Source organism: Amphiprion ocellaris, chromosome 22 (genome assembly GCF_022539595.1).
Source record: "Amphiprion ocellaris isolate individual 3 ecotype Okinawa chromosome 22, ASM2253959v1, whole genome shotgun sequence".
In the NCBI taxonomy this organism is placed as follows: domain Eukaryota; kingdom Metazoa; phylum Chordata; class Actinopteri; family Pomacentridae; genus Amphiprion; species Amphiprion ocellaris.
In genome coordinates this window covers 4,237,036-4,252,321 of record NC_072787.1, presented here as the reverse complement: position 1 = coordinate 4,252,321, position 15,286 = coordinate 4,237,036, and the positions used below count along the sequence as shown (strand labels likewise).

Genomic DNA, 15,286 nt, shown 5'->3' with positions numbered 1-15,286 from the left:
GCAACAAAACAAAGACTCCAGACACACTACAGAGCAACACAAGCTTTCATCAGGTGGACAAACAGATTTAAACCCTGAGACTGAAGAAGTGAAGGCAGGTGACTGACTATTGTGCCATAAAACAGGATTTTTAAAAATATATTAACTTATTTTCTGGAAAAAAAAGACATTATGCTCTTCATACAAACTGATGAAATGTACACTATCAGTCAAAAGTTCTCATTCAATCCTTATTTATTTGTATTATTTTCTACACTGTAAATACTGAAGATTAACTTTTTGTTTACAACATAATTCCATATGTATTCTTTTATAGTTTTGATGTCTTCAGTATTAATGTACAATGTATAAAAAATTAACAACCATTGAATGAGAAGGTGTGTCCAAATTTTTGACTGGAAGTGTATATGCATTAAAACAGCATGAAATTCCAGGTAAAAATAGTCTCTATTGTTGTCTGAGTTTGTTTTGATTGCAAATTCAGTTGTCAAAAGACAAAGATCTAAATCTAAAAAATTGTCTTTCTCTTAGCAAACCTCTGGAGGGCACCATCGTCTTCATGCTTCTAAGCACGACCAAAAGGAAATGGTGCAAACACAACTACAGATCAGCATTTGTAAAAGGTGTTACAGTTCATCTGGTGTTCCATCACAGTCTGATCAACACGTTAATACTTTCTTTTGGTGACCACACAATCTTCATAGTGACAATATGAACACAACTTCAACCCAAACATTTAAATAAGTGATCAAACAAAGCCACATCGTGAGGAAGGTTATGAGGTTTATTAGAAATAACAACCGGATTGGAATCATACAAAAACAGCCATGAATGTGACCGTTTTAACGCCCCACATGTAATTTACAAACTCATCACACACTCACCCGTCAAGCCCATTCCCTGCCCAAAACTAGTCACTTCAACTGTGCAGCAGCTGAGTTTTTGTTGATAAATGTATGCAGACATAATAAGCTAATCTATGTGTGGATCTTGTGTGTCCTTCTTTCACAACAACCCCAGTTTGTACTCCACCATCATGTGTGGCTCGCCCATCATTTCACTGTGGGCTGGATCTGCAAAGCAACAGGACACAAACGCAGAGTGGCGGTTAGGCTTCACGGTAACATAAGTGACAATGAAAGTGTAAAAAAAAAAAAAAAAAAAAAAGGACGAGGTTCTCACCGTTGAGGATGTCCTCGAAACCGATGGCCTCGTCACTGCCCCGCAGTGTGTCGAGAGCCAAGTGTGAGCTCTGTAAGAACGGCAGACGCTGGATCTGAAGGAAAAGCAGCGGACGTCAAGTTTAGGAAGAAAGGTAAACCTTAAAATGACTGAAGAGAGTGGAAAAACAAAATTAGAAGAATGTTCAGGATGTGGACTACAGTCACCTGTCTGGCTGCCCGGTACTCCATCTGCAGTTTGAGAGGAGCATGAAGACCCTGGATGTTTCTGAGTGTGGAGAAGTTCATCTTGTCCTGGTTTAGCTGGAACTGCACACCACAGAAACCCACAAAACAGTCAAAAACCACACCGTCACCATCATTTATGTACTCATTTCTGTCCACACTGTAGTGGAGAAATGAAAATAAAATGAGGTTTTGTATCAGGGTTTCTGAAGAAATCAGCCAGTCAAATTTAAATGATTTTTAATGCCATTTAAGGCTTTAATTTTCACAAAATCAATTTAATGACTATTAATGTCTTTTAATGCCCTGCAGAAACCCTGTATATTTATAATTGAGGATTCAAGACACAATAGAAATTTTTCTCACCACATGCCACTGAAATATTTGATGAAGACAAACATTTAAGGCCTGAGTAGAGCTCTAACTCAAAGCAACCTTTCAGAAACTCCTTTCCGCTAGTTTGATTGATCCACATCAGCGTCTCCAAACAGAGAGAGCTGTGTGTCCTCATACATCTTGCATCACAGCAGAGACTTCATTAGATACTTATAATAATATGAATTATTCACAGAGCTTTATCTTCACTATCAATGTATTTTTATTTTACTGTTGATAAAATAGAAGTTATCATCACACATGGACAGAATATTCAGTGTTAAAGAAATCACAAATTAACTAGGCTATTAGTTACTGGACAGTTTAATAAGTGTGTTATTCATTTAGATTTTATTTCCGTTTATTAGTGCATTATCATGTATTACACACTTCTTGGGGGACTGTGCAATGTTAAATCTTCCCTGTATGATAAATATGGCATGAATACTGTGACTCTCTGTGATGGACATGACTTAATAAAGCCATGGGGAACATTACGTAAAAGCGACGTATGTCTGAATGACAAGATTTCATTAATTGAACAGAATTAAAAAGCCAAGTGAGTTGTACAGGTGCTCTAACTTGAGGTTCATTCATGACATTCTGAGACTTCAGGGGACTTACATTTTTTTCAGACAGCTCTAGCGGGTGGCTGGGAAGAAGCTCATTCTTTACACTGGTAAAGCTGCTCAGCAAAACAAACAAAAAAAAAAAACTGATTATAAACAGTATCATGTACATTTAATATAATCAAGAATACAACAACAAGAAATGATTATTACTATTGTTGATTAATCTACATTTTCCCCCAATTAATTGGTAAGTTATTTGATCTACAACATATCAAAAACCACTCAAAGATGTCAATTAGAATTTTTTTTAATATGAAATCTTCAAATGTCAAATTGTTTTGTTCACAACCAAAAAATATCAGTTTACTGTAATAAAGGAATAAAGAAGCAGAAAATATTCAAATTCAAGGAGCTGGAAACTGAGAATTTTGACTTTTTTTTCTTTAAAAATTATTCAAAATGTTCAATTGACTTTCAAAACAGTGGACAGTCAATTTATTAGTTGACAACTGGCCCATTATTCATTGCAGCTGTTGTCACGAATACATTAACTAGTAAGTTACTAGGCAGAGAGTTTATCACGTCACAGCTTATTAGGAACTAATACATCAGCACAATAATGAGTGTGTACATAGGGATACCTTAGACGTGGTTGTTTATTCGCTGTGACATATATGCAGTGCTTACAACATTATAACCGCATTTTTTGTTGTTATTATCTCTGACAGTTTCTTACCCGCTTCGCAGTGAGTCCTGCACTCCGTAAGCTCCCTGTGGACACATCCCGGCCACAGGGACGCTGTCTTTCAGCTGAGAGCGGAGACCTCTGGTGTTCTGTAACAACCAAATAGTACTCCCATTTACCACTTACATTTGCCAACATTTATTCAATATATACATAAGTTACAAACACTCAAACTGAATGTATCCAGCTAACTCTTTACCGGGAGCTTCGTAGCTAGCCGTAGCGCTAACTAGCATTAGCTCCAGTGACTAATCAAATTCACAGCCACGCAGTTTCAGAAAGAATAAGGACACAGACGACACTGCAGGGAGGCTAAGTAATTATGCAAATGACTACAGAAAACAAGACAATAGTCGTTACTTGTATTAAAATGATACAAATAATATATGACATAGAAATGCTAACGTACCATTGTGATTCCGTTTCTTCTACTTTCTGTTCTGTAGAATTGAATTTCCGGTTGCGTCGCGCGTTCATGACGACACATCCGCATAAGCCGCGACACAGTTTCTACTAAACATAAAGAGAGAGCGGAATTCTAATACTGACACGTACCTTGTGGTTAATTGTTTTGACGGTAATGGTTTATTATTTACATTGAAATTCCATAATAATTCGGAACCTTGGAACCACATAGCAACTCACGGTGACCTACTTCTTTAAAAGGAGTGCATGGAAAGACGTTTACAACAGGGGGTATAGCTCAGTGGTAGAGCATTTGACTGCAGATCAAGAGGTCCCCGGTTCAAATCCGGGTGCCCCCTCTTTTCTCAACATCAATAAAAAAACACTATATAATCAGTTTGACAGTGATGACAGCTCTGTCAGAAAAATACAACCTCGGAAGGTAAACCTTTATTCAAAATACATAGTAAAATAATGACAACTCATAGTCAAACTTTACCCCATCTGACAATCTTTATTTTTGTTTCTTGAATGTTCACACATACTTCTGTTTGCTTACCACTTGATACATAACAACTTTATGCACTAAATGATGATGTCAACACATCTAATATCATAAAATGGTCATTATGCAAACAAGTCATGACTAAACAATCTCTTGCCTCTTGCCTTTTATAATAATTTGGTGAGAGAAAAGCAACTGGACTAGTGTGGATTCTTTAAGTGGGCTAATAAAAGCACTCATCCATGCAACGTATTTGCCTTTTGGAAAGGCTATTTCTTCAGGTATTCAGTGCCCCACGACAATGGAAGCAGCTCCTCTAATGTCATCATGGTGTAGGATCCATCTACCTTGGTCATAAAGACGGGCATGTCGCCAAACTGTTAGAAGAGAGAGATGAGTATCAAAGATTAGGGCAATATTCAAATCAAGTGAGCATTCTCACATGCAGGAGATGCAATGATATAATGTTTACTCATACTGCCGAAAATTAGCGTGTTCTTTTATACAAATAAAGACTTTTCAATAATAAATTTATTATTATTGAAAGGGCACAACTGCGTCAATATTCAAGCAAATTCAACCAATGTGCTCACCAATGTGCTGTTATATGAGATATTTCCAGTCATCTGAACTATATTTCCTCTTTAATAGTGACCAGAACTGCCTTGAACATGCTATTGAACTGCATTACCTCTCTCATGACCTGTCGGCAGGCCCCACAGGGAGCGATGACTCGGTCCTCCAGGTCACTGCAAAGAATAACCTCTTAGTATCAGTCTGATCTGACAGTACAAATTTGTCATACATGCCCCGTTTCACAAAAACAGTAAAACAAGTACCTTGAAATGGCAATATCGCTTTAAATTTCTGGTATCCCTCAGACACGGCCTTGTTTATGGCAGTCCTCTCTGCACACAGGCCCAAGGAGAAGCAGGTATTTTCAACACTGCAGCCTAGCAAAAAAACAAAAACAAAAAACTAAGATGACTTTTAACTTCTTCAAACATCCAGTTTGTCATTTATCACAGTAACATTTGGTAACCTGGGTTTAAAAACGTCAGATGTTAACTAACATGACATACCTGTGAAGATCTTTCACACCTCTGTGAGCAGGGCTGATCCCATTCTGAGCTGGCTGTACGGGCAGTAAGAGAACTCTTTGGCCTTGTGGGACTCCTGAGTAAGAGATCTGACCCAATTGCCAGCCTCACTGGTTTTCACGTTGGCCATTTCAGCTGCTTTGGTTTGGTGCTACAGAGCTGAAGGAAGGAGAGAGAAGAAAAAGACAGAATGGGAGATGAGTCAGTTGCTAGCAGCAATTCATCGTATTCTTCTGTATGAGCCTTGAGGAACACACTTCATTAACAGAACAGAAAAATACACATTTAGAGGGAACAAATTAGATTATTCAAGGTATAGCAAAATCAAATTTCAATCACCTGACCTGTAAAGCTGGAAAAGAAGTCACTTGTAGCTTGATCTGTCGAGTCTTGGGCTGAGATCCCTCTTCCTCTTCTTCAACAAAGTCGACCGATCCCTACAAAATGATCCTCTAACCCCACAAACTTGCTCTTTTATATCTATCCGGCTCTCCTTCTTTCATCAGCTCATGCAAAAACCTGAATTACCATACATTTGTATAACAACTATGCAAAAAGATTCAAATTTCACCAGAAACCTATTTTGTGGGAAGAGACAGCGGTCTGAGGTTACAATCAGTTTGAAGCTTGATGTTCATGTCACGCAAAAACTGACTGTAAAACATTGTAACAGAGTGAAACATGTTAAAGAGTAGAACAGCTTTAAAAGACTTAATCACAATTACGATGAAACAGGATCTTTTCGAATGATTTACACTATGAAAACATACGTATTCATATTGGTCACTAAACGTGTGCCATACTGTCAACTCCTTGTTTCATTTTTTCTTCCTACAGCCTTTTTGAAGATGAATTTTCATACATAATTACAAGAAAAGATCATGAAACACATCTTCATGCCTTTGATCAAGTTTCAACGTTGGGCCGCAACTATGCAAAACAAACAAATGACGCCCCATATTTTGTTATATTCAGATGAACCATCAGAAACCAGCAGTTTGATCTGTTTTGATGTCAGAGATTAGATCCAATGCTGTTGATTTCAAGAGATTCATCTCACACAAACACTCATTCTACTGATGAATAACACAGAATGTGACTTCCTTATCTACCCGAATAGCAAAAATCACAAGACAATCAAAGTGATCCTGTTTTAGGATTTTAAAATGACACTGCAGCTAGATTGCATGAAACAAAAAGCTTGCAGTTCTTTGGAATTATAATTTGTGATTACAATGGTTTGTGTGCCATCTTCCAGTTTGACTTTATTCTGTTCTAACTTTTTTCATCAGATAACAAAAATGGATCTATCTGGAGTGGATATGAAGGAACATCTGTAAGAAGAAGAAAAAAAGGATTCAGCAGATAGCAGTGTAGGAGACTGTACACTAGGCCATCCAAAGAGAACAAAAAAGTTCCGTAAAAGAGGAATATTTTTACCTTGGCTCAGCTCACAGGAGTGACTGCAGGGCAACTGATACCAGTCTTCAAAATAACTGCAGAGGGAAAAAGAGCAAACTGCTAGGATGCATCATAAAATAATGCAGATAAAAACAGCATATAGGGAGGAAATGCCTCATAGAGCAGGTCAGCAGAAAACACAAGCTTTGACTTGGTTTAAAAAGAGTCTGTCAGAAAACATAAGTAAAAAAACACTTTCTGCAGCAGCTGACACTGAGTAGAGGGTCTTACTCGTCAAAGCTTAGAGTGTCGGTCCAGGCCAGGAGCTCGTCCACCTCCCAGTCCAGGATTTCATCATCATCTATTTCATCGATGTTGTTCATCACTTCCAGAACTGAATTCTGTTCCTCCATTCGACCCTGCTGATACCTGTATAAAAGAGAGACAGACCAACGATTAGGAAAAAGTGTTTTCTCAGAGAACTGTACATTAAACAGCAAATAAACTATTATGCGTCAGTTAGTAAGAGGTGCGGTTCACAAAGAGCCTGGGTAGTTTTATTCCCAACTCAGTTTGCTAATCTACAACCAGCAGCTGAAGATAGTATTTTGTGATATGAAAGTGGTATCGATCTTGTCTAATTCTAGCATAAACATCCATTATCTACACACCACTTAATCTTCATTAGGGTCAAAGGAGGGTTGGAGCCTATCCCAGCTGACTTAGGGTGTCTATCGCAGGGCTACATAGAGACAGACAACCAAGCACACTCACACCTACCAATTTAGAGTCACCAATTAACCTGAGCATGGTTTTGGACTGTGGGAGGAAGCTGGAGAACCTGGAGAAAACCCACACATGCACAGGGAGAACATGCAAACTCCATGCAGAAAGATTCCAGGTCCAGGCCGGGACGCAAACCAGGGATCTTCTAGCTGCAAGGCAGCAGTGCTAACCACCAAACCACTGTGCAGCTCTACCATGAACATGAAGAAGTGAAATGTGAAACTATTTTCTATGAAATTATGTAAAGTGTCAATAAAAAAGAAGTGGCTATTTTCATGCATATTCATGTGACATGTTGCAGACTGAGTCTACAGTATATGAACAAAATCCAGTGAAAAAAAGAATCAGTTCCTCGTGCTGCTGTTGAACTGTTAATTTCAATCTGACATCAGTTAACACAAAACTAAGTATCCTTTAATAGAGACTGGAAGCATTATGTCTTTATGTCTATCTATCTGGCCACTTTGGGCTGTAAATCTAAATTTTTCCACTAATTATGACAAAATTTTACACAAATATGTAATAAAACAAAAATATGAAACCATCACACTTTATATCCTAAAGGCTATTTCACTGCAACATCCTAATGTTCTGGAAACACACTTTATCTGGCCGTTATTCAGCACCACAGGTCAGAAACAGAAGAACAGATAGAAGGAACCTGCAATTTGACTGGTTGACGGAGGCATACAAACACAAAGCAGTTATTCTAGCTCTTCATGTAAGAGGAAAAACTGACATCTTAGCAATAAAATGGGTGTTTCTTCAAAGTACAAAAAGGGGGCTGGAATTGTGAATTAAGCTGTCTGCTCTCTGGAACTGTCCTCAGGCTGAGGCTTTTTTTTAACTGTATTTTGCAGGAAGATGTGTGGAGAACCTTGTTTATACTCTTGTTCAGTTCAGTGTATACACGAGGCTTTGCTGCTCCAGCCCTACTTGGTCCAGTATGACCAGTAGTTTGTAGACAGTGCCCAGTATGCCAGATGGCCAGTCCACCCCTGCAAGTCAAGGCTTTGTTTTGTTCACAATAAAGCTGTGTGACATTCCATTTCTGGCTGTGTGAGTATGATAAATGATAAAGTGATAGCTCGCATTTATGTTTATCTTGTAATTACTATTTGAGGCCATGCATTAAGTTGTTTAGCCGCCACTACAGAGGCTCCCATTGGCACACAGTAATCTGATGAAATGCTGACTGTGATCTCAGCTCTCCCAGACCTACTAATACTCACATTTTCTTCAGCCATTCAATTTTCCGTCTTTTCTTCCACTTTTCTACATCCTTCTTCCGCTGTAACTTAGAATAGTGAAAGTCCATTTTTTTCTGGGCACCGATCTCTGTGTTCTTATCTACACAAACCATCTATCAGAGAGAAGAAGCACAAGAACACAGATTTTAATCATTCTTTTTTAGTAGCTAACAGGTGAATTGACTTGGTAGCTGTTTATCTTGTATCTTTGCTCTTTACCTTGCTACAGAACTGCCTCCAGGTGTTGTTCTCCACACGCTGGTACCACCCTGATCGATCCTCCTGTGTAGGAGGACCACTACTGCTGGTCTGCAGGGCACCAAGCTTCTTCATTTCCAGCTTGCTGTAGTCCCTTGGACTGCTGGCACATAAATCCGTGATGGGCCGATAGGTGAAGATCTTGTAATAGATGTGAGGAGGAAAGGTGATCTGAACAAAAAAGCATACGCTTTATGTTAGCAGGTGTGTCTGCTTTATTATATATATATTCATGTATATATAAGTTGTTGCCACTATTTCCGTCATTTGGTCTTACCCCGCCAAGTCGAAATCTAATAAACACCCCAGCGGCAGCATCCAACAACTCTGCCTGCCACAGCGAAGTCAGACTGAATTTCTGTTTCATTAGTTGTTTCTAATTTCTGGAGGTCAGCATTCTGTTACCTCTCGAGGATTGACAGATCTGAGGACTGTCTGTGGATCCTGCTGGTTGTATTCGCTGATCAGCCCTTTCAAATATGTGAAGACGTGTCTGCACTGCAATGTAGGTAGGAAACAGAGTTTTACTTTATGCCTTTGTACTTTAATTTATGCATAAGAAAGGGTCTGTTTTCCCACAGCAGCAGCAGCAGCATACCACATATGTTCTCCAGGCCCTCTGAATTATTCTGGCTGCCACCAGCTGCATAGTGTCTTGCTGGGGCTCCAAGGGCTCGTCCTGCTGCAAGCTACAGAGAAATGAGAAGAGGGACAAGAAGAGGATAGTGCAGACAGTCAGATGTGGTTGGATTTTAAGTTTTTCATTTTGCAGAATGTTTACAGTCATGTAGTGAAGCTGCAAACCCCTGTTGCTAAAATTTTGAATAATGTGTCTGATAAGGAGTGTGGAAAAACATATTATTTAAATGATCTATTTGGTTGTTCTATGTTTCTGCATTTCTACCTCTAGGATAACGAATTTATCTTAGTTTTTACATTCAACTAGCTCAACATGTTTGCATGTAGGTTGCATAAAATTCCAAGAAAGGGGGTCAGAAGGAAACTTGATGTCCACCTCAGGAGATATCCTCAAATCTCTCAAGGTTTTTTTGTAAGTTGGACTTTGGTAAGTTGGACTCAGGATTTCTTAAAACTCATTAAAGAGTTAAATTTACAAAACTGTGTATCCTGACCATTGAAAAGAAATCCCTGAGTCTTTGCCACTATAAAAGCTGTTACATTTGTGCTTCTCCTTTAAGAATCTGGACAAACCTTGTTACTCACCACATTGTTCACAATATTACATTTAACAGTGACTCAGGAGAGTGCTTTTGTGTGTTTCAAGTTTAACAGATATAGCACTTTTCCACAAGGGGAATCATGTTTTTATGAGAGCCAGTAGTGGGAAGTAGCTACATTTATTTACATTCTGCATCTCAAGTACAATCCAGAAGTAAGTACTTTAAAGTGTTTTTTGTTGTTGTTTTAGCTCAGTGGTGTCAAACTCAGACACAAAACGATGAAGCGAGAAACAAAATGACAAAAAATTAGACCAACGACATGAAACAAAAGAAAAAAAGAGAGAAAATTAGACAAAAAGTTACAAAGAAACAAAAAAATGGACAAACGACAAGAACAAGACAAAAATTACATAAATGAAAAAAACAAGACAAAAAATGACAAAAGCGAGAAACAAAAAAAAATAGACAACCTAAGCGAGACAAAAAGGACACACAAAACGACAAAACATGAGACAAAGGACAAAAGTCAGACAAGAAAAAGACAAACAACAAAAACAAGACAAAACATTACAAAAATGAGCCACAAAAAGAGCAATTAATGTAGTATTTTACTTTATGATCAAAAGAACTTGTCATGGTCTAGAAATTATTTTAAATTCATAGTTTTAAAATTTGCAGTTAATGTCTTTCTTACACGGGGGGCCAGATTGGACCCTCTGGCAGGACTTTTTTGGCTCCTGGGCCACATGTTTGACACCCTTGGTTTAGCTTCTTCAAACTTATAGTTCACTAGATTACTTGATAATGTAGATATATATTTTACTCTACTACGCATATTAAAATGTCATAGCAATTGGTTACTTTGTAGATTAACGCAGAAAAATGTTTGATCATTTAAAAATATATATATATTAGAAACTATTCAAGCTGTTAAAATTAACTTCAGTAAACAAGAAAGCGCTGAAACAGTATAGTGTATAAGTGTTTGTTGTGATACAGAATTCAATAAACAGATATGTAACAGAGGTTTCACTGTGTTATTCAGTGTAATGTTAATATACTGAAACGTCCAAGTTATGAAAACGTCCTGTATGAGTTACTAGTGAAGGTTCCCTAACATGAACCTTCAGAAAATGTTCCCTGAAGGTTCCTGTTTGTTGGGATAGCTTGTAAAAATTGACCAAACAAAGTGCTTTTTGAGATTCAGCTGCTACGTGAATTAGTAATATACTAAACAACAACAATATACAAGATGTCAGACATTTAATAACGGAAAACAATTTGAAAACAAAATAAGCTAACGTTAGCTAGCTAAATAAAACACCGGCTACAATGAGTCTTTAGTCTAACAAATGGAGCCATAAAGTTGTAACAGTTAACCCGGACTATGGAAACGTTATTGTGATGCATGCTGACTAAATTAGTCACACAATAAGTGAACTGCACTAAACCAGATACTACCTCATAGTCTCCTGTGGAGCTGCTAGTTGACGACAGCAGGAGTTCAGCTTTTTAGCAACGTGACGTGTCACCTTAGCGACGCTGCAGCATATTTTTGTCGGAAAAATATGTCAAAATAAAAGCATTTACTTGACAGTGGCATGAAAGTTAATCATAGATGGTTGTACTGTACTTTCACTGGTTAATCAAGAAAAAACTCACAGAAGAAGTGCTGTGGGGCATTTAGGCAAAAGTCCGTTTTTAAAGGCGACCTCACAGGGTAATTTCAGCAAACAGGAAATGGTAAGTAAACCGAGAAGACTTTACTTTCAGGTCTTTGCTTGGATTATAGTGGATTTCTTTATTTTCTGAGGAAAAAAAATCTAATAACCTTCCGGGTGGGAGGAAATCCAAAAAAAAAAAGTGGTTATTATTGTTAAATTTTGACAGCAGAAAATAGTCAGAAAGGAAAAACCAAACAAACAAAACTTTATTGTAACGTGAAAGTACAAGAGCAGGACTTTTAATGGAAGATAATTATGGAGTAGAAAGCCTCCCATTGACACGAACGAACATAACAGCTAACCAGCACTAAAAGTGTATTCTGTCTGTCTGAAAGGCAAACTAGCTGACTTTATGCAAAGCTAATAATGTTATGCAGTATAATCTTGCAGTAGTGCTAGTTAGTTTGCTGGAATGCTTAGCTACTGTCGGCTTAACATTCCTGCTGATAGGTAATTTGACGTTATATTTATAGTAAATATTTTTTTAAAAATTATAATATAGTGAAGTTCTAATCTCTCTAACTGATTTGTCCCTGGCCCATAAATTCAAAATTTAGTTGCAAATGTCAAACTTGAAAAAAAGTTGTTTCTTTGAGTGTCTTATCCTCTTATCATTTATGTTTCAGTTAAAGTGAGAACAATAAATAAAGGGAATCTAGTTAATTTGTTAATTTCATGAATAAGTAGCACATTTGTACAGATCATATAAATTTGTGAGGTGTGTGTAAATATCTCTCTCTCTCTCTCTCTCTCTATATATATATATATATATATATATATATATAATGTGCATTTTTATATGTAGCTGCTAATATATATATATATATATATATATATATATATATATATATATATATATATATATATATATATATATATATATATATATATATGGACACTTATTAATAATACTTAATATTGATTTAGACAGCACATATAGGAAAATCGAATAATACAATCAAAAGACAATGTACATTTTTGCCTAATCACCTGTAGATGGAGCTCTTCAACAAAAAACTTTGACTTCTCTGTCGTTTTTTTCACCACTCCCGCATCACATTATTTACGAAGGTCCTCGCACACAAACACAGTGTATTTTCATCAATTCACAAGCATTACATTAGCTTAGATCAATGTCCAGGATGTCCAAAGTTACGGTTAGAACCTTAACCATGACTACAACTACTACATATTTGCACTTTACCTGCACTTAACTTTAAGCTAAATCCATGTTTGATCCCCATAATGTGACTGTTTAAACAGCTTTATGTCCCCACAACATGACTAATACAAATACACTCATACATACACACTCACACCAAATCAGTCAGGAACTTTGCTGTTCTGTAATGAATAATGTTCTTTCTTCTCAACCTCCTGACAGGAGCAGCCAGGTCAGGCAGCGAGGCCCTCTGTTCCCTCCATCTACCGTCTCAATTAGTCTGTCAGACACTGTAACGTGGAGTCATCACCAGCTGTGTGTGATCTCTCAGTGGTAATAAGCAACTGCAGCAAATCAGAGCTGTGGATGTAGCTGAAGTGACTTCATGCCTCTGTCCTGAATGTGTGCGAGAATCTTCACACAGAGACACAGCGGTCTAAACTAAGCTTGTGCACACATGTAAAATTTAAGTGAATCCACAGCAGGAGTTAGGCATTCTGGAGTTAAGCTCTTGTACAAACTATTTCTGTATATATTAGCAGCTACATATTAAAATGCACATTTTTGAGTTTTGCTGATAAACCCAATAGTCCTGTTTGTTCTTCAAACAAGCTGCGTTCATAACTCTGGACCAGAAAGTTGCTGATATAAATTGCTAACGAGATAGATGTCCATTATGCAAATATCTACTGAATGCATTTCCTCACCATGGCCTGAGGCCAAGAAGCAAAACCCAGATCACATTTATTCAAAGCAGGAATCTTTCTGTTATTTCAGTTTGTTTATTTTCTCCAAGGGGACTTTGACTCCTAACAAGGACAGATATTTATATTAGTCAGTCTGGCGTTATATCTGCATATATATGTAAAACATCTGGACATACCTCCAACAGAAGTTGCATTTGCTAAAATTTTTACTGACAATGTAGACATTTGGCTTGATAATCTGATCTGACTGAAATTTGTGATGCAAAGGCTGAGGAGAAGAGCTTTTCAGGTGCAGCTACCCAACGTGCACTAATCACATTTCTAGAAGTATGTGTGAAATTACTGTGGAGGAAGAGTTTGCATATTAAGTTTCTTGATGATACAGCTGCCATGCATCATCTTAATTTGTTAACAGCTTAGTACTTAATTAATTTTTCATTTGGCTGCCAGGAGCAACAACAAGCCAGATTACAAATTCAAAGAAGTGAGAGATTGCCAGGATGCCAGTTATACAGCTGTGATGAAAGAAAAGATGACGTTTAAACTTCACACAAGACTATATCTGAGCAAGCTTAGGACAGACTTAGAGTTTGTACTCTTTACACACTCAATTCAAAGTGTCTTATTATACATCCCTGAGTGCTTTGCAGTGAAATGGAAATTATCTTTCAATGTGTTGAATGAAAAATAAATCAATCATTTCATCATAAAGCTTTTATTTTATGAAGCAATATTTCAGATATTGTTCAGGGTATTGTAGCCATTGCTAATTGTTTTCTATGTACTGGCATTTTCCCCTCCAGTTTCAAACATGTTACTGTTGCCACTGGAGAGGACCTTTTGCATATTTACATTGAACTAGCATCCATGTGTGTAGGTTCTCCTACACACATGGATGCTAGTTTTCACTTGGTTGCAATCGGAAACTTCACCATAGATGCCACTAAATCCTGCACACTGGTCCTTTAAAGAAGCCATCTCAGGATCCCTCTATTTACAGTCATGCTGAGCTCATATCTGAGCTGCTGTCTTAGATTTTTAAAAAGAATGGTCTACCTGTAAGGGATTATTTTAAAGATCCCATATTAAGTCTCACATGCCTCCACAGTGAGTCATTCTCTACTCAGAGTACTGCAAAGATTGTTCATTTAAAAATGACTGCATAACTTCTAGTTTTAGGGCTGTTCTAAAATCAACATAGCACCTGGATCAAAGTCTTACTGGCTTATGCAGGTAGGCTAACTAGCTGTTAGCGGGCTTGAGGAATGACACAAGTAAATATCTTTATATCTTCACAGCTTTTATATCTGGGACCTTTAATGAACAACAAAATGCTTTCAGAGACAGATTTTGGCTCTTAAAAAACGACCCATTCTTACCACGTTAGACTAACACTAGGCACATATGTCTGGATGCTCTTCTTGCATTTTAGTTGTGTTTGTACCTGACTAGGGATGGGTACCAAACCCTGGTAGTAAATGAGACACAAGGCTAAATTGTTAAACATCAGTGAATCGATAGTGTCACTCACCTGCAGCTCCATGCAGCACACACAGACTCTGCTCTTAGTGACCATGGACAGAAGTAAATGTTCAAAAGTGAGATTATATTTCACTACAGTTTATGATGACAACGCTCGTTAACACAAATACGTAAGAACAGTACAAGGCAGGAAGATGGACAACAATAATGATAGACATGCACAAAAC

At 37.5% G+C, this 15,286-nt stretch overlaps 2 protein-coding genes and 1 non-coding gene across 4 annotated transcripts; 1 reads left to right on the top strand and 2 right to left on the bottom strand.

Annotated features, from left to right (window-relative positions):
- Positions 1–763: 763 nt before the first annotated feature.
- pomp (proteasome maturation protein) lies at positions 764–3,570 on the bottom strand. Its single transcript, XM_023296900.3, has 6 exons — positions 3,508–3,570; positions 3,090–3,187; positions 2,406–2,466; positions 1,389–1,490; positions 1,183–1,276; positions 764–1,073 (listed from the first exon to the last, which is right to left on the bottom strand). The coding sequence occupies exons 1-6, from the start codon at positions 3,508–3,510 to the stop codon at positions 1,006–1,008; spliced, it is 426 nt and encodes a 141-aa protein (XP_023152668.1). The 5' UTR covers positions 3,511–3,570; the 3' UTR covers positions 764–1,005.
- A 220-nt stretch (positions 3,571–3,790) lies between these two features.
- trnac-gca (transfer RNA cysteine (anticodon GCA)) lies at positions 3,791–3,862 on the top strand. The gene has a single exon. It is a non-coding gene; the product is annotated as a tRNA-Cys (tRNA).
- Positions 3,863–3,997: 135 nt separating this feature from the next.
- Positions 3,998–11,503, bottom strand: c22h11orf65 (chromosome 22 C11orf65 homolog). Of its 2 annotated transcripts, XM_035942286.2 has the most exons (13): positions 11,446–11,503; positions 9,402–9,492; positions 9,209–9,301; positions 9,081–9,134; positions 8,765–8,974; positions 8,528–8,658; positions 6,801–6,938; positions 6,549–6,604; positions 5,453–6,442; positions 5,091–5,267; positions 4,848–4,961; positions 4,700–4,757; positions 3,998–4,385 (listed from the first exon to the last, which is right to left on the bottom strand). In XM_035942286.2, exons 1-9 carry the CDS (start codon positions 11,448–11,450, stop codon positions 6,384–6,386), a joined length of 837 nt encoding a protein of 278 aa, XP_035798179.2. In that variant the 5' UTR covers positions 11,451–11,503; the 3' UTR covers positions 3,998–4,385; positions 4,700–4,757; positions 4,848–4,961; positions 5,091–5,267; positions 5,453–6,383. The 2 variants fall into 2 exon arrangements, with proteins under 2 accessions (XP_035798179.2, XP_023152670.2); XM_023296902.3 differs by lacking the exon at positions 9,081–9,134.
- Between the last annotated feature and the right edge of the window lie 3,783 nt (positions 11,504–15,286).

Bases quoted from the DNA above. Each gene is read 5' to 3' on its own strand.
- pomp (XM_023296900.3), bottom strand. The intron at 1,491-2,405 runs GTAAGTCCCCTG...TGTGGTGTGCAG, and splicing joins TAGAGCTGTCTGAAAAAAAT to TTCCAGCTAAACCAGGACAA. The intron at 1,074-1,182 runs GTGAGAACCTCG...GTTGCTTTGCAG, and splicing joins TTTCGAGGACATCCTCAACG to ATCCAGCCCACAGTGAAATG.
- c22h11orf65 (XM_035942286.2), bottom strand. The intron at 8,975-9,080 runs GTAAGACCAAAT...TTTTTTGTTCAG, and splicing joins TTAGATTTCGACTTGGCGGG to ATCACCTTTCCTCCTCACAT. The intron at 6,443-6,548 runs GTAAAAATATTC...TTCTTCTTACAG, and splicing joins CTCCTGTGAGCTGAGCCAAG to ATGTTCCTTCATATCCACTC.